This window comes from Phodopus roborovskii, unplaced genomic scaffold (genome assembly GCF_943737965.1).
Source record: "Phodopus roborovskii unplaced genomic scaffold, PHOROB, whole genome shotgun sequence".
Lineage (NCBI taxonomy): Eukaryota > Metazoa > Chordata > Mammalia > Rodentia > Cricetidae > Phodopus > Phodopus roborovskii.
In genome coordinates, this window is record NW_026126585.1 from 18564488 (window position 1) to 18584997 (window position 20510).

At 52.8% G+C, this 20510-nt stretch overlaps 1 protein-coding gene across 1 annotated transcript; it reads left to right on the plus strand.

Moving 5' to 3' along the window:
• Window positions 1-1565: 1565 nt before the first annotated feature.
• LOC127236408 (cysteine and glycine-rich protein 1-like) lies at window positions 1566-19838 on the plus strand. The gene is given in 6 exon segments (XM_051204026.1): window positions 1566-1724; window positions 10381-10493; window positions 14830-15002; window positions 16183-16311; window positions 19275-19368; window positions 19728-19838. Coding segments are annotated over 5 exon segments (585 nt in total). The 5' UTR covers window positions 1566-1724; window position 10381; the 3' UTR covers window positions 19805-19838.
• Window positions 19839-20510: the final 672 nt, after the last annotated feature.

Sequence of the window (20510 nt, forward strand, 5' to 3'; positions counted from 1 at the left end):
TTCTGAGACAAGGCCACCCTGAAGGTATTCATGCTGGCCTTTTGACAGTTCTGAAGCACAGGCTGGCCTTGTGCTTGTGTTACTTTTGGGTCAGCTTCCCGTAGAGCTAATGCCACAGAGTCAAGGCCCGGGGCGTTAAATGAAGCCCGTGAAGACCTGAGCCCTCGTGATGGAGGGTAAAAGATACGGCAAGCCGTACTTACAAATGGGAGGAGATGGCAGAGGGCAGCTGCCTAACAAATGTGACTGCCCCCAATTAACACAACGGGCATCTCCTCTGAGACTAGTGTAGATGGCGAGAGGCAACAGAAAGGTCCGAACCGGCATGCCCACACAGCATGAGAAGTCACACTGAAATCTGAGTGTGGCTGGCTTATCTCCCAACAGTCTGCACTTGATGAGAGTAATACAATTCACCTGCAATGCCAGTCCTCAAGTCCCTTTGGTCTTAGAACTGTAGTGGATAAATTATATATTAATATTGATAATAACAATAACAACTTGTCCTTTGGTCCCAGCACTTGGGAAGCTGAGGCAGGGGAATCCCTGTGAGTTTAAGGCCACCCTGGTCTACATAGTGAATTCTAGGCTAGCCAGGGTTACACAGTGAGACTCGATCTCAAACAGAACAATTTGCAAAACACGACGAATAATAATAATTACCCTACAAAATAGAACAGTTTCCCTTGAGGCGCTAATCCCCACCCACCCCCACTTTGTTCTGTTACCAGGAACACAGTTTCTCTTGCAGATTCTACAGGACGTTATTCCCAGGGAAAGTACCATGCTTCTTGCTTGGAGCTGTCTGTACCACCAAGGAAAACCGACCTCCCTCTTAAGACTTGTTCTGCTTCCTGCCACACAGAGAGCCCGGGAGCGGCAGCCCACCTCTGCCTTGGGTTTCCGGGCAGGCGCTCTGCTGAGTGCGAGCAGTTGGGCCGGTCACACCTATTGGTCACCACCCCAGAGGCAGCTTCCGGTGGACTGAACCCGTGTCTGTCATAGTCCTGTGGGTTAGGAACCCAGAGACAGGTCCACCCGGGACCTGACGCTTCCGGGGCTGGTGGCATGGTCTCTTGTGCTTAGGAGAGATGGAGAAAGCCCAGAGAGCAAGAGCCTGGAGCTGGAGGCGGTGGGCGCAGCAAAGGGCCCCTGGTCTATCCTCCACCACATCTCGGTGGCACGTTCTCCTTTTCCAGATGAACCCGAAGCCAGCTGTCTGGCAGAAGGCAATCGCTGGAAGAGAAGCAAGACCACTCTTGCTTGTCTTACTGTGGCGAGCCTTCAGGACAGGAAAATTTAAGGACCCCCCTCCCCCTGCGCTCTGTTCCCTAGGGGGCCCAAGTTTATCGCTGGTCTAATCTCTCAGTTACACTTTTCTACGAGGCAGATCAGGACCACTAAACCCCGCTCCCCTCCCACAAGGAAAACCTTTCCCCCACCCGCAGAGACCGCCGCAGGGTGCATAGAGACGCCACTGCTTGGGCTCGGGCCACGCCCGGGCTCCGGGCTCCCGGCTCTGCGGGTGGGGGGAGGGGACAGCTTCCCGGGGCTTTGCGCTGTGACATCAGCCCAGTTGTGGTGCAGTGTGCAAAGCCTACTGGCTGGCGTGGCGCGGGAAACGCCTTCCGGAGCGGGGAAACAAAACGGCGGCGCGCAGTCGGGTGCAGACTGTCGCCGCTTCCCGGAGTGCTGTCACCCGTGCGCCTCCCAGCAGCTGCCAGGTGAGTGCGTCCCCGCGTCGCCCGCCTGGGTCCCCGCAGCTGCCGGCCACCCGAGTGTGTGTGCCTGGGACGCACCCCGCGTCTGTAGGTCTTTCCGCATCTTGCCACAGCCCTGTCTCTTGCAAGAAAAGTTTGTAGGAAAAGTGACCCCAGGAGGAAAGTGGTGAGATGTGGCCTTGTTTAGCGCTTCCCTTTCCTGAAAACGCTGCGTCTGTCCCCATTCCGGGACTTCCAGGGCAGCCTGGCTTTCGCGTGCTCTAGACCCGGCTCCCCCCCCCCCCCCCCCCGACCGCCTGCAGGTCCCGCAGAACAATCGGCGATTCTGTGGGCCACTGACACTCATTGTAAGGCTGAGGGATGAGGACAACCTGCCACAACTTCCCTCACTCTCTTTTCCTGGGAGAAAGCGCCCACTAGTGCGAGGGAGCTGCGTCTATCTGGCTTGGTGACGGTAGAGCACTGGTGTGGGTTTCTTTTTCCTGAAAGAACCAGATGGAAGCAGACTCATGCACCTCCTCCCCGCCCAAGTCTTGGTGCTAGGTGAGGACCGGATACTGAGATCTCAGAGAACCAACAGTGAATGTTTCTTGAAAGCCGGGGAGCAGAAAGGGCTCCAGAGAGTGAGCACATTTAAGCAAGAAAGGGCTCCAGAGAGTGAGCACATTTAAGCAAGTCAGCAGTGTCACCTAACAAGCTCTTATCAGGCAGGTGTTTCTATGCAAGTGGCACAGGCCTGGGTGTATTCTGCACGTTTCTGGTCCTGTACTGACGTGATCCATCAAGGTAGAGGGCTAGACTGTGAGCAATGAAGTCAGAGCCATCCCACCCACTTCCTGCTTCTTGGGGTGAATGAATGGGCAGGCCCTCCTTACCCTGAGACAGCACTGCTCTGGGATACCATCATGGTGCTTGGGGTGAATGAATGGGCAGGCCCTCCTTACCCTGAGACAGCACTGCTCTGGGATACCATCATGGTGCTTGAGGGCCGCCCCTTGCCTTTGGTGGACCATTTACCATGAGAAAATACTCTGGAATCTCGGTGACAGGGTATCTGAAAGGCAAGCAGACTGAGTTTTGACTTGTATTTGACAATACACAGATGACTTTTTCCTCCTGGGTCGGTACTTGGAGCATATCTTAGGCACGCCCCCCCCCCCCCCCCCCGTGACTCCCTGCCTTCAGGGTTCTAGAGCTGCTAAGGGCCTGTTACTTCAGGGCTAGGTTGGGAATTTCCTTTAGGATCAGGCACTAAGGCTTGCTTGTGCCTCCGATTCTCTGCCCCAGCTCTCTGCTTAGGAGCACAGGCCCCTCCCTAGCCAACAGTTATAGCTCCCTTGGAGAATCCAGCTTGGCACTACTGTACAGGGACCCTTTGCCTTAGCAAGGATATCCGGGGCGCGACAGGAAGTTTATCCTGCAGAGGGTGTGGTGTGGTATGGTATGGTGTGCCTCAGGAGGAGGAGGGGACAACTGTTCCCAAAGCTCAGATGCTGAGAGCTGGGGGTGGGGGTGGGGTTGCTAGAGAGAATCTGGAGGGCAGGGTCCCCCGCTCTGTGACTAGCTTGCTAGGAAAATGTGCTAGGAGCTGCCTCTGGTCTGTGCTAGCGCCAGCCCTCTTGGCCCAGGTATTCTATTTTGTAATTCACAGTTAGGCTCTAGAGCCAGTCAGATCTTACTGCGTCAGTTACAGACTGAGAGGGTAATGTTTCCACTTGGCTGATGGTAAGTCAATACTGGGTGATTGACGCTGGCTACGGTGGCACACGCATGTGATCCTAGCACTTGGGAGATGGATGGCAGGAGGGACCACAAGTTGGGGGCCAGCCTGGGCTACACATTGGAGCTCTAGCTCAAAAAAAAAAAAAAAAAAAAAAAAAAAAAAAGAAAGAAAAGAAAAGAAAAAGAAATCAGTCAACAATCAAATGCCAAGTGAGTGAATGGAGTATGTGTAGTCATAAATAATCACCAACTAGTTTTTCCAGGACGGTAGTGTTTGCAAGTTTTTAATCCACTGTGGGTCTCCTGGTGGAGAAAGCAGGTTAGTTGGGAATGCTTTCTGGTGGGCTCCTAAGGCTTATTTATACAAGCAGGGCTCACTGGGCAAAGCTGGCTTGTTAGAAGCCTGAAGGAGGCATGAATTAAGCCCCACGGGATGCTCGTGACAAAAAGTTCCCCTCGGCTCTTTGACGTTATGCAGCTATATTGGCAAATGCTTAGAGGCACCAAACAGAAGTCTGTGCAGGCCTTTCCTTAAGAGTACACTAAGCAGGTGTCTGCCTGCTGCTTGCCAGCCGGACCTGTATCCTTCACCAGTGTTGTCTTGGATGCTGCTTATGAGGAGGGAGCCGATGCTGGCTACTTCTACAGATGATGATAGGGACTACCTCAAGATTACAGCTGGTCCCCAAGGAGCTGCTGCTCAAACATAGGCTGGCTGGCTCCCGCAGCCCGCCGTTTTTCGTGGATCCCTTACTGTCCTCATCCCAGGTCTCCTAAGGAAATGGGGGTCACACAAGCTGCTCTGGGGTGACAGTTGTTTAAAAAGTGGACAGGGCTTCACTGGCTTCAGCGTGGAAGAGCTCGTGGTGGGAATGCCTGACCTCTAGGTTTTCTGCTGGGCGCTGAGGACACAGGGAACCCTACAAGTCACTTCCCGGGTGTAGTTTGGAGTATGTCTGTGTTTCGCATTCATGTTTTCAGGAAAGTCCTGACAAAGGCAGTCTGTCAGAGTGCGGCCCCTCCCCATTACGAGCTGCGGCCTGAGGAAGGAGAGGCAGCAGCCTGAGCCCTGACAGGAGCCTCACCTACTGTTTCCAGTTGTCAGGATTTTGTATGGTAATGACATGGCTTGGATGACGCAGCTCCCCAGGAATTTGTCTGACGTCAGTGTAGAGTAGTTCCCATGTATGGTAAAGTGTGTAAATACCAGGCAGCTAGTGTTTCCAGACTCTGGTATTCCCACTGCTCCCCAAAGTCAGGCTGGCTGAGACTGAGGAACAAATAGAATGCTCGCAGCTGGAATGCAGCCCAGCAGACTCCCCACTCCAGGGGGGAGGGGGAGCTGGGTATTCTTCCTACAGGGGTGCGTGGGATGGATCTTCCTGAGATGTCAGCTGCCAGCAATGTGTTTATAAGGCCTACGTGATCGCTTGTTTTCCTCCTTTGGAAATTAATCAAAAGCATTCAGACCTTTCTGTTCAACACAGGGCACGACCAACTGGCTCTGCTTTTAACATCGTCCCAGACAAAAGCAAATTGATTTGATCGCACCATAATTATAACGTTTCCTGTACTCATATTGAAATACTTAAGGAAGTCTAGGGCTGGACGTAGCTCAGCAGAAGTCATGGGTCCCTGTTTCCATCTGCACACATGGCAGTGTGATTTCTGAACTTGGGGGAAGGGGGAGAAGAGCAGTGTTCAGTGCGGTCACATCCCGGGGAACATGGGACCTGGGGTAATGATAGCATCAGTGAGGGCTGGCTGACTGACTCCTCAGAGGTAAGCCGTATGCAAGGGTCTAATGAAGGGACCTGCACTACCGTATGCAAGGGTCTAATGAAGGGACCTGCACTACCGAGGTGGAGCTCACTTTTTGGGTGGACCCTTTGTACCAGGGACCCTTATCTTCTGGATAGGTCACGTGTCACCTGGAAGATGCAGGCTCCGTGGGCTCTGGACTTGGCCCTCTCTCTGGTTCTGTCCCTGGCTGTTCTCTGGGCTTGGGGGGGGGGCGTGGAAGAGACAGCTGCAGGGTTGGAAAAGATGACAATACTCTTGTCTACCTGGCAGGTTCCAAAGAGCTCAGGCAACTTCTAGCAGCTCATTTCTACCCAGGCAAACACCTAGCAGGTCTCTATCAGACCAAGAAGGTAGGGAGGTGTGCTCTGAGCCTATGACAATCCCTCTTTTGCTGGAGGGTGTGAGGGATTATGGCGTGGGAGAGATGTTTTCCCCCCACTGGAGAAAGATGCCAGGTGGCTTGTCAAGTGTTTGATGAGGGAGGCCCTCCTCTGAGCAGAGGTGGCTGGCAGGCTTAGAACCCAGGCGATACTCTGGGCCTGAAACGTGACCAGCTGAATCTGTCACCTCTGTTGCTGTACCCCATGCCCGCCCCCTCTTGTCCTTCTGTGTGTCGCCATCTTGCCCCCCTTTGCAATCCTCTGTATGGCTGGGAATGAGGCAACAAGGTATAGCAGCAGACTTGAATTAGCTGTGTCTAAAGAGGACCATCTCTGCCTTCCAACCCCTAGCAGCCATGAGGACCTTGGACATCTCAAGTGGACAGCTGATAGGAGGGAGACGCCCAGCCACTCAACAGAAGATTCAGATTTTGTTCTCGTTGAGATGATCAAGACAGCTAAGTGGGACGAACAGAACAGAGCTAGCAAGTCCCAAAGGGAAGGGGACGTTCGGAATGACCCCAGTGTGGATAACACGATTATAGAAGACAGCAGAGAGTTGCTGTTTTAAATCGTCTTGTTGTGAGTTTGGTAGCTAGGCCACACAGGCCTTCTTAACAGCAGCCCTCCTGCCTCTGCCGATGTTATACCTAAATGCTATTTTCCCCAGCAGCAATGATTTGCCCACAGGACAGAAAGTTTGGTGTAAGGTTCCCCTACCTTCCCTGCTGGAGATCGCAGGTAGCGGAGGGAACACTGAGGAACTAAAACTAAATGAGTGTTGCTTCTCAAGTCTTCCTTCTTTCAGATAAGGATCAGCAGGGAAGGAGGGAAGGCAGCTGTCTGGCTCCGCATCTGGGCTGAGGGGTAGGTGGCAACCAGAGGTGTACTCTCTGTGGCGTTCTTATTTGGTCATTATAATATGGGGAGTGTTATTTTAGGGATAAAGGAATGGAGTTGAGAGCGAGAGGTGTCCACTCAGCTAGGAGGAGGAACCCTGCACTCTTTAACCCCAGCTCTCATTTCCTAGGCACCGGCAGGGCACAGCCTCCCACAGGTCTTCTGTCCCCCCAGAACTGGGAAGGCAATTGAGAATAAACCTCACTGCCCTCCAAGCCCTCGGCAGACCCAGACAGCCTTCCTTTTAAGGCAATACAGCTTCCCCACAGTGGAATTTGGCTTTGACAAGAAGGGGCTGGGCAGACCAGAGGAGGTGGAGTGAGGTGTAGACAGATCCCTCCAGCTGGGGCTCTTCTCCACACTCAGGGTCCCCTGAGGGGTCATCCTCTGGGCAGAGGATGCTTCCTGGCTGTGGCATTGTTTCTGCTTTTCCTCTTGAAGCCTGGGTTCCCAACCAGATTCCCAGCTCAAGGAATGACCCAGCCAAAGGACATCCTGAGCTGACCTCCTGCACTGACCGGTCCTCGGCTTTCACCCCCAACCCCCTCCTGCCCCTGTTCCCGATTCCCTGGAGCCCTGCTGGATACAGCCCCTGGCACAGGGCCAGGGAGAACAAGGGGACCTCTGTACGGAGCTGTGGGTCTTCCCCTCTGGGAGAAGGGCTTCATGTCTGAACAAAACACTGCTTGGAACGACTTCCTACCACGTGGCTAAGGGACTGTTCCTTCCTTAAGGGTGTCCCTAGGGACACAAGCGTGACCCCTGTGGCTTTAGGGGGTTGCACAGAAAGGTCAAAGAGGAGACCCTGTCTTGATGAACTGCACGCCCACCCTATACATCCATTAGACACGCTCTGCCCATAGCCTGATGACTGGGGTCACAGGGCAGAAACGCATGGACCTTCCTTAGAATCCAGTTCTGCCTCCCATAGCTGTGGTGCCATCAGCGGGTTGCTCAACCTCTCTGAACCTGGTTTTTCCTTATCTGCAAACTGGGCATCTGTTCTCCATTTCTCAGAGGATAGCTGCCTGAGCAGAACTTGCGTTCTCCGAGCAAGGAAGGAGGGGGGAAGCTGTTCTTGCTGCTTCTCTTTCTTACAGGGGTTGCATCCCCGAGTCCTTGTTCAGAAAGTTCAGTTAAGCCCTGGAGGGTCATGAGAGCTTGGGATGGGGAGAGGCCCCAAAGTTGTCTGAGGAAGCAAAGCGGTCTCAGGCAGGTAGAGAAAGCCGCCTTCTAGGATGCGTGAGCCGGTGGCGTCCCGGACTCTGAGGAAGGAAAGTGGGTGTGTGCAGAGGAGATAGGCCTTCTCTGGGGGGGGGGGGGCGGCAGTACACCCAGCCTCCGTCCTCAGCCTCACCACAATGCTCCCGGCTCCCCTCAAAGGCATGGTCTGAGTCTGTCTTCATGCTAGGTTGAGCTGGGTGCTCAGAGAGTTGAACAAGAGCTAAATTGACAGCTTCCGGTCTGTGGATCAAGAGGAATGAGCTCGGGTCAGGCAGGCCGAGATCTGCAAGGCCAAGAGCAGTGCTCTGATGCCTGGTGGCAGGGGTGTCCTTGTGTCCCGATGAGGGGGTGATTCCAGTGAGAGAGCTGGGAGCTGCTGGGCGGGGACGGGTTAGGAAATGTCAGGGCCAGTCTGAACACCAGTTACGTGACTGCCGATGGCTCAAACAATGCGGAGTTGGCTGTTGGTATAATAACTAACATTCAGAAGTGCACGGAGCTATAGGTTTGGCTTAAGCTTGTTGTTCAATGACATCATCCAAGACTCCATTTACTTAATCTCATCAGTTCTTTAGACTGCTCCTCTCTCCTCTCTCTCTCTTTCCCTTCCCAGATAGGGTTTCTCTGTGCTTTGGAGCCTGTCCTGGAACTCGCTCTGCAGACCAGGCTGGCCGCGAACTCACAGAGATCCGCCTGCCTCTGCCTCCCGAGTGCTGGCATTAAAGGCGTGCGCCACCAACGCCACCTATGGTGGTGGAGGGCATTTTCCCCCAAGAAGCTCTCAGGAATCAGGATAACTTTCTCTTCCAGAGCCCCCACGAATTCTTATCCCATCCATCTCACAGACAACTAAACAATAACTTTGGCTGGCTAGGTTAGGCTCAAGTCACACGTCATGGCTTAAAATGGGACTAAAGGCTGTAGCAGACATCTTCCTCTGGGGGTAGCCGTGACTGCTGGGCGAAGGCAAGGTAACGGGGCAGGGGGGGGGGGAGAGGAGCAGGGCGCAGTGCCAAGGGCCAGTGGAATCTAAAGGGCATGGTATACAGCGCTGTGATAAGCCGTGAGCGAAGGGGAGTGGAGTGGGGCACGGGGGATGGGGGGAAGACACTGATGAGTCCCATCTGGGTTCATTTACAGACAGAGAGGGTGGTGATGTCACCACAAGCAAAATAGAGAAGTCAGGAAAAAAGAAACAGTTGTTAGGAGGCTGTGAGCCCAGGTGACTCATTTGCAAATGGAGGCACCTGGGGGCGGGCCTAGAGCGGGTGAAAGGCATCTCTTCTCTGTCCCTTTTACTTATGTTTTACTAGTTACACACTCGGTGTGCTTTGGGCCTCTGACATCCCATACTTAGTCTACGAAGAACTTTTTATTTTCAGCCCCACTTTCAAGATGCAGTAGTCAAGGTCTGAGAAGTCCAAGTCCCTTGTCCACGGTCACACAGGGAGTGAGTGACAGGATCAAACTGGACTGGAAAGCCTGGCATCAGGACCAGAGCTCAGAACCAACACCTGGAACATGTCCCCATCGGCGTCAGAGTCCTAGGCTGGGCCAATGATTTCCCTTCTTTCCAGGCCTCGGCGGGCAGAGGCGGGTGGTGCTGCCAGTCTGGCTTTACAGTGCTAGAGGCCAGTGCCCCGTGTGCCCGAAAATCTCCTGTGTTGTCTTAAACCTTCTGTTTGGTTTTTCTTTGTATGAGACGCAGTCTCGTGTAGCCCAGACTAGCTTCAAAACGACATTCCATCCAAAGATGACCTTAAATATACAATCTTCCTGCCTCTAACTCCAGAGTGCTACCGCATCTAACTTTTGGTTTTTGTTTGTTTGTTTGTTTGTTTGTTTGAGACAAGTTCTTTAAGTATGTGGCTCAGGCTGGCCTCAAATTTGTCTCAGCTTTTTAAGTGTTGGCATCATAGGCATGGATCACTGTGCCCAACCTAACCCTTCCCCCATTGCCTATCCTATGTACAAGAGAATGTGTGATGCCCATGTGTGTGGTTCAACAAGAGAATGTGTAAGGTCTACCTATGTGTGTGGGTCAAAGACAACTAGCGTTGGCTAGAGCTTTAGCGCTCTCCCAGGCGATGGCACCTCGCCTTGGTCCTTTCGCTGTTGGAACTGATGACTGAGACAATGGGCTGTGACGTTCCTTCCTACCTGTGAACTTTGCCCCGGTTTTAAGATTTACAAACCCCGGTTGATCTGCCCGTCTGGGGCTGTTCTGTGACTAGGGCTGTGGTTGGTAACACCTGCCACTGGTTAGCTTACTTGCACTGCTCCTGCATGCTCTTTGTGAGCCCATCCTGGAACTCGCTCTGTAGACCAGGCTGGCCTCGAACTCACAGAGGTCCGCCTGCCTCTCAAGTGCTGGGATTGCAGGCGCGCGCCACCACCGCCTGATGCAAATGTTGTATCCTGTGATCTTGTCGTGTAGGGTGCTCGGCACGGAGCCCACATACAGCAGCAAATAGGGTGAAGGAGGAGGAAGGGGCCTCTACTCGCCAGCCAGAAGTACTCTCCCAGGGCTGGCCATTTCCTAGGAGGCCTCCCCGCCAGCCACGGGCAGTCCGTTTTCATCTCTGTGTACATAACCCGCATCCTCACTTTTATGTTCTTTTCTTTTTCAGAATGCCGAACTGGGGAGGAGGCAAGAAATGCGGGGTGTGCCAAAAGACCGTCTACTTTGCTGAGGAGGTCCAGTGCGAGGGCAGCAGCTTCCATAAATCTTGTTTCCTCTGCAGTGAGTACTGTCCAGGACTGCTGTTGATGCCAGGGCACCCGGACAGGCCTGTCCCCACAAGCTCAGCCTGTGGCACCCCAGGGAACCGGTCCCTGGGGATGTAAACAGCTTGACATTTGGCTGAAGTCCAGCTGGGGAGGGAAACACTTAAGGGCCTCTTTGTTCCCTTCAGAAGCTGTCTTCCCAGGGGTGAACTGGCCAGTGCTGGGGGGTGGGGGGCGGCAGGGGTGTGTGTGGCAGGGTAGGGGTGGGGCAGGGCTGACAGCCAAGCTGGAAAGGCTCACTTGGGGAAACTTTCCATTCCATGTTCCTGCCACACTCTCCTATCACTTCTGAGAAAGCCGGTTTCAACCCAAAGTCTCACTAGCCTTGCGTTGTTACCCCTTGTTAGGTGAGAGAGGCCACAACCCTGTGGTGAAGGTCAGAGAGGAGAGAGTTAAATCTGCCACTGGCCCAGCAGTGGGCCACTCTCCCGCCCTATATGGAGGGAAGGAGAGGCTCCCAGTTCTTTGCTAGCTACCTCCTCCTAAAGGTCCTCTGTGAGCCGCTGTAGCAACTCTGTGGTTTAGAGAGCCATGCCTTGTCGCAGAGCAACCTCTCTGATGCTGCCTTGGCTGGCGCCTGGGTCAGTGGAGTGTACTCACCCGAGGAGGTGACTTGAAGAGCTCCTTCCTCCTCGATGCCTAAATGACTGGCGCTTTGTGGTCAGAGCAGACGTTTGTTGTTAGACAGAGCCAACCCTAGCGGCTGTCTCCGGGGAGCTAGACCCAATGGCAGACGGTAGGATATCTTGGTTAAGCCCCGGTCACCGGTGCCAGCCTGATTAGGGCTGGGAATGCAGTTTACTTTGTGTTGTTTGTGTGATGATGGGCAAGTTCAATACCAAGTACGGTTAACTGTGAGGACTAAAATGAGTTGGTTTAAAAATATATATATATATATATATATATATATATATATATATATATATATAAAGAAGCACTTCAAGAAGTATGGGTGTTCAATAAATACACAAAGTCACACATGCTCATTGATAAGAACGCCACAGAAAAGAGGGAGGAGCATGTCTACCTGCTGCTGGGTGGGCCAGCCTGAAGCCACCCAGCGCGGGGCAGCAGGGTCCTCACACTGCCCAGCAGGCCTGGGGTGTCAGTCCCAGGCCCCGTGAGATAAATGACAAGCTTTTGTGGAGCTCTGCTGGCTCCCAGCCTGCCGAGGAGGAGGCCATAGACAGCAGCTGGTCCTCGCAGCTCATCATGGAGGGGATTTTAGGTCCCCCACCCCAGAGGGAATAAGAGACAGCTTGGTGCCAGCTGGGAAGGGGGTCTGGACTTCTGGGTCTGTAAGGCCCCTCTCTGCCCCCCAAATGTTGCTTAATCACTGACTAAAAGGGGCCAGCTGTAGCTGTGTCCCGAGCTCCTGCTGACGTCCTGATGTGAAGAACCTGCTTCTGGCGAGGCGTGGATGGAGGTCAGGAATTCAGGGGGTGGTCCAGGAAGGAGCAGGGCCTGGGGCAGGCTGTGAGGGGGTGTCGGGGATTAGAAGCGATTGTGGAATGTCAGACTTGGGGAGGAGGGGCTGCTGCGCAGCTGTCACTGCAGGCCTTAGAGTCTCCTGGATGGTTGTGTGTGTCTGTGGCATCTTGGGCCTTTGCAGTTAGTTCCCAGGTGTCAGCTCCAGCTGGCCAGGAAGCCCTGTGCTGCCCAGGCATGCTGGGACATTATCCCCACTGCTTCTCCCCCCCCCCCCCAACAGCAGGGCACGTGATTGGATCTCAGTAGGGACTTGGTCAGCATCCTACCCCTTCATGTCACTCGTGGTAAACCATAGAATTAAAGGGCTTTTCCTCCTCAGCAAACGCCAGCAGGTTCTGGGCCTGGGTGGCAGCTGGAGCCCATTTTGTTAGTTAGCCTAGGACAGGTCCTTAAAAGAGGGCTGTTAATTCCAATGGCCGTGCGTTCAACTGAGTCTGTCACCGGATACACTTTTCTGGGGGGTTAGGATAGGTACGAGGAAGCTGGGATGAGGCAATAGGAAAGATAAGAGAGACCACGTCTTCCTGGGTTTGGCCTGAGGCAGAGAGGCAGGCCTGTGAAGAGTCTGCCTCATGTCTGCTCTGCCCCCTCAAAGAAGCAGAGAAGGCTCTTCCCACTAGCCGGCAAATGGACGATAGACTGAGTTCAGGCCCAATAGGAGCCTTCCCTGAGATGGTGTGCCCTTCTCTGAGTTGTAGCCAGCTCCTTTCTGGGCTGAGCTGGGCTGAGCAGCCAGTCTGTGGACAAGAACGTCCTGTTTGTCTCAGCTCTGTGATGGTGGACAATGGTGGAAGTCTGCTGGTGGGCCCTCAGCGGTGCCCAGAGGCGGAGCAGGAGGGAGACGTGGAGAAACTTCAGATTCTCTTTGCCCACCCCCAAGCTGTCAGTTTTCCCTTTCTGCCTCTCTGGAAGAACCACAGCCTGGCGGAAAACCAGGATTAGAAATCAGAGCTGGGATCTGGCCTGGCCTTGCTTCTGGAAGACTCTGTGACCCTGAGCAGGTTTTTGTGGGTGTTGGTTTTCCTTCTAGAAGCAGGGTTACTCTCTGTCTTCAGGTGTGGAGAGTGGGTGCCTCTTTTCCACATCCCCAAATAGCATCGCAAAGCCCCAGAGAGCCGGGTAGCATCTGCAAACAGTTTCTGAACAAATGCATGGGCTAATCTGGGATTTTTGTTTTTGTTCTGTTTCTATTTTTTTGCTTAACCTGATTTAGTAGACATTTATTCAGACCTTCCTTGAATGAAGGATATATTCAAAATTCCCCTTGGCCAAGCTTTTGCGGGGGGTGGGGGACCCCACAAGTGAGCTGAATCCCATACTGTTATCACTTGGGTGGAGGGGGAGGAGGCCATGTTGGAGTTAAAGTAAGAGGATCTGTACCACTGGGAAAACCACGGCAATGCAGAAAGGAACAGGAGGTGTTGACCAGCACGCAGGGGAGCCATCTACAGGGTGTGGCTTACCGACCCTGGTATCTCCAGAGTCAAGACCCCCATCTTTTTGCCAGAGACAACAGCAAAATGGCCTTTTCCTCCTTGCCTCTTATCTGTGTTTTCGGCCTCCCTCCCATTTTGGAATTCCCAGTTTAATGTAGGTCTAAGGGAAACTGTTCTGGCCAGGCTGGTTCCTGACTTCCCACCCTAGAAGGGAATGTTGGAGCCTTGGCCTGTTGTTCTCTGCCTTAGTGTTCTTCCCAGAGCCAAGCCCCAGGGGAGCGGGTGGGAGGGTCCATATTTGGATGGCTGGAATGAGGCAGGGATCTCAAGTGCTGGACAAGAGGGTCCTTATTTAGTCCGAAGTCCCCAATCTGGGGCTCAAACAGACCTGGAGGAGGGCTAGGCCTTTAAAGGCAGGAGAAAGGCAAGTTGTAAGGAAAGGCCATTGCCGAGGTGCTGAGGTGTGGTTGGGCTTCCAGCTTCAGTATTTTAGGGATTTAGGGTGACCCAACTCCAGTCTTCAGGGGAGTATTACATTGAGTCTCCTGGGCGAGGCAGGTAGGAAGATGGAATCAAGTGCTCTCTCTCCCGTGGTACATGGGTGGGTGACATTTATGAGCCTTCGTGCAGAAGGCGCCGAGTGAGCATGTCACATCTAAGATCTCCCTTGACTGTCCTAACTACCTTTTAGGGCAGACTTGATTATCCCCGCTCATAAACGAGGACACTGAGCCTAGAAAGGCAAAACAGTTTGTCCCAGCCACCCAGATGGGTTGGAGAGCTGGGATCTGAGGCGGACTCTCCCCTCGCATGCTGGGTATCTGGGACAGCTCACTGACAGTGACAGAAGAGAGTAGGCGGCTTGATGGTCTCCTAGCTCACGGCATTCCTGCCTCTCCCACCCTGTGACTCGTGACTTTTAAGACTAAAAACTGCAACTTGAGCTCTGACTACCGTGACAGGCATCTCATTCCCCTAGGGGCATTATCATCACTTTACCTGCGGTAACAGCACACCCAGATGTGTCCTTTCAGTGCTCTGTGTGAGGCAGTCAAACCCTGCTTTCCTCCCCTCTGCCTTCCTCCACCACTGGGACACACGATCTGTTTTAGCTAGAAAGTAAAACTCCGTCTGATCTTCCTCGGCTTTGGCTTCTGAACCTTGGGGTTCGGTGAGACTTGGATGGGTACCAGGGTGCAGAGGTCTGCGGGAAACATTCCTAGCTTCCTGGAAGTTGGGCCTTGACCGCTTAGAATCAGACACTCCTGGAAGCCAGCCTATTGGTCACCTTCATGGTCTCCTTTTCTGTGTAAGCCCTGGGAGGCCCCGGAACTGTTCCTCAATATTCCCTTGTCTCCTCCCCAGTGGTCTGCAAGAAGAATCTGGACAGCACCACCGTGGCCGTGCATGGAGAAGAGATCTATTGCAAGTCGTGCTATGGCAAGAAGTATGGGCCAAAAGGCTATGGCTATGGGCAGGGTGCAGGCACACTGAGCACGGACAAGGGGGAATCTCTGGGCATCAAGCATGCGGAGTGAGTACAATTCTCTACCTTTCCTTGAGTTCTCACCTGCCCCTGAGATGGGCACCAATGAGACACTTTTGGTTAAGCAGTGGGGGGGGGGGGCAGGTCTGGGAAGCCCTTGATTTAAAAGGGAAAGCCTTGCCTGTCATCCTAGGGAGGCAGAGCCGGAAAGATCTTGCTACAAATAGAGATGTGATAGAACAAAAACAAAGCAGGCTGGAGAGAAATGGCTCAGTAGGTAAAGTCCTCACCACATACACATGAAGATCGGAGTTTAACCCCAGGCACCCTTGTAGAAGCTGGGTACTGGCAATGTGTTCCTATAGCCCCAGTGTTGAAGAGGCGGAGACTTGCTGGTCAGATGGTGTAGCTGAACATTGAGAGGCCTGTCTTAAAAAAAAAAAAAAAAAAAAAAAAAAAAAAAAAGGCAGAGGAGGCCTAACATTGGCCTTGGCTTCTGCAAATATGAACACAACATATGCACGTTCATATGAGCGTGCACGTGTGCGCACATACCCACACCCAATACAGAGACCAAAAGATGAACAAATAGTAAAAATAAATGAAAGGAAGTCACACAGCGGCTGTCCTAGTGGGGTGGTCGTAGCAGCTGAGGACTAATGTGGAATGCTGCTTGGGCCATTCATCCTGGACTTTTACAAGTGTCAGAGCCAGGCGTGGCCCCGAGAGTTATATTACATAGTTCAGTTTCTGCATTTTATAACCGAAAGCACAGTGCGTGTCACAGTCCTACCACCCTTCACCCCTGCTAAGGGGAAGTGCCTCGTGGGGTCACTGGGTCTCCTCAGTCATCTCTTGCCTCTGACCCGCTGATAGAGGGAGGGTAGCTGGCAGCCTGGCGTCTCAGCGGTGGGGAAGTGGACGGAACGACATAGAGTTAACTGAATTTCAGCCAAGGTCATTGCCCGAACGGGAATGGTCTGTCATCAGATTTCTCCTGAAAAGACTCTAATAATAAACCAGCTGCAGAAACGAGGTGGGGAGGATTCTTAGCAAACGATGTGTTAAATGATTCTGGGGCCTTTAAGTGTGTGATGAGGAAAATGTGTTGTTTTGATAATATGCTGAGCTTTGGGATTTCAGAGGCCAGGGTGACTTTAGCTTTAGTTCCCGAGGCAAAAGGGCTCTGCCCCTCCAATATTGTCTCCTCTCATGTACTTCTGCACGTAGAGCCCCCCGGACACAGGCCGACCACCAACCCCAACGCATCCAAGTTCGCCCAGAAGATTGGTGGCTCTGAGCGCTGTCCCCGATGTAACCAGGCAGTCTATGCTGCAGAGAAAGTGATTGGTGCCGGGAAGGTAAGATTACTTACTGGGGGCGAGGAAGACAAGAGGGAGGGCGAGCTTCTGAATGACCGAGCTTTGTGACTGATGACTCTAGCTCTGGACTTTGCTTCCATCCAGAAACTGAGAACCCTTGTCCTTGTGGGCTGCTTGTCCCAGGCCCCAGGGAACTCACCTAGTCCACAAACTGTACCATCCCCATCCAGAGCTACAGTTTGTAGTCAGTTTGTAGGGCGTTTCCAAGATGGGACATAGAGTTCTGAGGTCTGCTACTCTAGAGTCGAGGGCTAGATGCTAAGGATATAGATGGCTGTTGAAGCGCCCACCCACTAAGATTACATGGCTGGGTTTTCTACAGTGGTGTCTCTTTCTAGGAAGAAGATTCATAACTTTAATCAGATTTTAGGAGTTTTGGTTCTAGAAACATTTACAGACCATCTTGAAGTACACATTTTGTTTCATGGGATATGTTCTGCCCGAAACCCACCCATCTAACCCCAAGGACCTGTTAGCCTGCTGGAAGGTTTTTTTCCCATGCTATTTATAATAGCCATGCCTACCCTTTGCAAGATTATCAGCAGTGCCCAATGAGGATCATCCTAGCCAACAAACTGAACAGCCCAGCAATCATTTCCTCGGTGTTCAGGCCTTGGTTGGAAACAGCAGGAGAGTCCTGGGGGGGGATGGTCTTAAACTAACAGCAGAACACAGCTCATGTCCCTCAAGAAGGGAGTTCTGGATCCTCACCTGAGGCCCAGGCTGTATGAGTAGTTTGACCATACAGCCAGCCAATGAATCCACAGCACCTAGAGTCCATGGGCAGCTCTTTCTGCTTTGGGCCATGGCTTTGAATGCCCTGTGATCTTGAGGAATGGTAACTAACACGGGTCAAATCTGGACCATAGTAGTCCCTACGTTGCTGTTAGGATTATCTCCATCACACAGAACAAGAAAATGAGAGTCAGCAGGAATGGATGATCCGCTCATGTCATCTAGCTAGAAATCGAGCCAGGAGCTCAGCCAGGTGTACCTGATTCTGAAGCGGCTTCTTACTACTTACTACTGCTGACTTTACTACAGGCCACTTAACCCCTTTAAAGACATTTCTGTATTTGCAAAGACAGGAAGGGTTGTTAATCCCACTAGGTCAATGAACTGCCTGGGCCCTCGGTAATATGCTTGAACCATAGCTTTACCTTTACTCACGTGTGCTGGGACCAGTTCAGCCTGAAACCATGATGCTCCCTACCAAACAAAATGTTTCTAAGATCGCATTAGCTAATGTGTGTATAGTGACCAAAGCTGTGCCTTAAATGTCATGAAAACAGGAGTCAGTCATGCCTGTAATCCCAGACTGAATCCCCAAAAGGAAGGGAAGGGAAAAGAGACATCAATATTACAAGTCAGTTTTTCTCCTTTGCCTATAGGATTAGGAAATAATTAAAGAAATACCCAGGAACCCTTATTTCCATGGCATAGCATAAAGTTAAGATTGTACTGAGAGGGGGCTGGAGAGAGAGCTCAGCGGTTAAGACCACTCTTCCATAGGCCATGAGTTCAATTCCCAACAGCCATCATCAGATCCCACTACTGATGCCCTCTTCTGGCATGCAGGTGTCCCTGCAGGTAGAGCACCATATACATAAAATAAATAGAGAGAGAGAGAGAGAGAGAGAGAGAGAGAGAGAGAGAGAGAGAGAGAGAGAGAGAAGATTGTACGGAGGAGCAGAATCAGGAGATTTGAGCTCAAAGGAGAGGGGAGGAGGAAGCCCCTTAAGAATCACGGAGGCGCAAAGGGTACCTAGTGTGGGATGACTGAGCGTATTTGGGGGTGTCTGCAAAGTACGAATACGCTGGGTGGGAGCCTGTATATAAAGAGGTTTGCACAGAGCACTGAAGGAGATCATTTGTTGACCCCACCTCAGCCCCCTGAGCACCGCTGCTGCCGTCTCTTGGGTGAGGTCCAGTGCTGAGGTCTGCTTTTCTTACCCTCCCACCTGGGTATTGGTGATTACGAAGAGGAAATCACCTGGCAATGTTTTGTTGCCCCAGCTGAATGCTGCCATCACCTCAGCTTGTTCAGCTGGGTTGTATCGTTCAGTTTGATTATACTGCTGATGCTATGTAGCTGTGCGTGCACGTGTGTGTACGTGTGTGTGTGTGTGTGTGTGTGTGTGTGTGTGTGTGTGTGTATACCCCGTGCACGAGCTTGACTCCTGTCTCTCTTTGTCCCTGTGGTGCCATGGTGGCTTAGGTCATCTCTTAGAATCACAAAGGGCCTTCTGTGACCTATTGAGTTTAGTACCCTGTAGACAGACCCATTCTCCTTTCAAAAAATCGTACAAATTTGGCTCAGGGCTTCCTCCGTGCCTGGCCCCATGTGAGCACTTGACCCTGGTGAAGTCATTTAACTCTGGCAGCTGGCTAGCAAAGGGAACAAGGCCACAGCACTCTCTGAGAGCTGAGCCGAGGCACTGAGATGTACAATTCAGAGGCGGGGCTGGTCCAGGAGAAGCCCAGTGGTTGGTGAACGCCCGTTCTGTGGTTGTGAGCCAGCCTTTTCCACATCAAATCCTCACATCCACTCTACAAGATAAACAGAGAGGTCCTGGGAAGGACATTAGGGCAGTAGCATGTGACAGAGCCGAGACTAATTCGGAGTCACACCAGTTTTATAGGCAAAATAGTGCGGAGAAGCCTTGCCTGGCAGCCTGCAGGGTTTGCAGCTACCCGGGTGGGATGTGACCCCCTTCCATGGTGCAGCTGGAAATACCAGGCATTGTAGCGCTTCATGGTGGCATACTAGTGGTGTGTGTTTTGACTTCTGCTCTGCTTTGCTCTGTGTCTGGGCCACATTCTCCTAGCAACTCCCGTATCTCTACCTGACTTGCAGAATGTCTGCCCACTATGGCAAGCTGTTGGTGGGCTAGATGGAATGCCTTCGTCACTACCATGATGCTATTTCCTTTCTTACCTAGTCCTGGCATAAGTCCTGCTTCCGGTGTGCCAAATGTGGCAAGGGCCTTGAGTCGACCACCCTAGCGGACAAGGATGGTGAGATCTACTGCAAAGGTGGGTAGTCCTACTTCTCTCTGGGGAGAAGAAGGCAGGAGGAGGCAGAGACCAAGTGGCCGCCATGTCACTAACCAAATGAACCGGGTCCTGGCCATCTGTTCCAAGAGCCAGAGCACCCCCTTCATGACAGGGATGGGGAACCAGGCCAGAGGGAGAATTGGCCAGAGCCAGAAGGAACATAGAGCAGGGTCAAGGGCCTAGGCCTGGGATCCTGATACCTACCTGCCCAGTGGTTTTCAGCAAATGACTCATTCCCTCGTTGCAATGAAGGATGTAGACGATGGTGGACTGACCTTCTCCCGAGTCCAGGCACAAGGGGACAGGAAGACATCCTTACCCTTCTCTTCTCTCTGCAGGATGCTATGCTAAAAACTTTGGGCCCAAAGGTTTTGGCTTTGGACAAGGAGCTGGTGCTTTGGTGCACTCCGAGTGAGGCCGCCGCCGCCGCCCCCCGCGTCCCCTGCCTTCCTCCTGTGCTTTTTCCCTTTCTCTTTCTGTCATCAATCCCTCCCCAGAAGCCTTGGACACCTCCAAGATGCTCTCCCTCACTCGGCCCTGGCACACGTCACTAATGTCGGACTTGGGTATCTGGCTGCTTTCGGCTTAGGGGTCTGCCTGAGCTCCCACCCCACTAAGGGCTTCCTCCTGCCTGGCATTTGACACCACCACCTTTAAGAGACCTCTGTCACCCCTTTAGAGAGGACAGGTCCCTCCCCCCACCCTCCACCCTCCACTGGTCAGGACATCTGAGCCCAATCTTTGGGGCCTAGACGAACAGACCTAGAGGGACCAGCACAGGACCAGGATTGGGCCAGGGAAGGGCTGTGTTTTGTTGGATCGCAGAGAGCACCCTCTGGGAAGGAGGCTGAGGCATCTCAGTCTTGGGGGGGAGGGGGTCCCCATGGAAGTAGGGAGGGGCAGGGTCCCGGAAGGAACTCTTTCTCTGGGCTCTTGCCTTTGAATGTGGAACTGGTATCATCCCCCATTGGGAACGGAGAACCACCCAGGTCAGAGGACCCCACAGTGTGGAGGCTGCCTGACCCCCTTAGGCATCAAGCTCCCTGTTTGATGGGGAAGGGGAGGTCCTAACGAAATACTCTGAATATGCATTCACATTTATGGATGGTCCAGATCTTGGC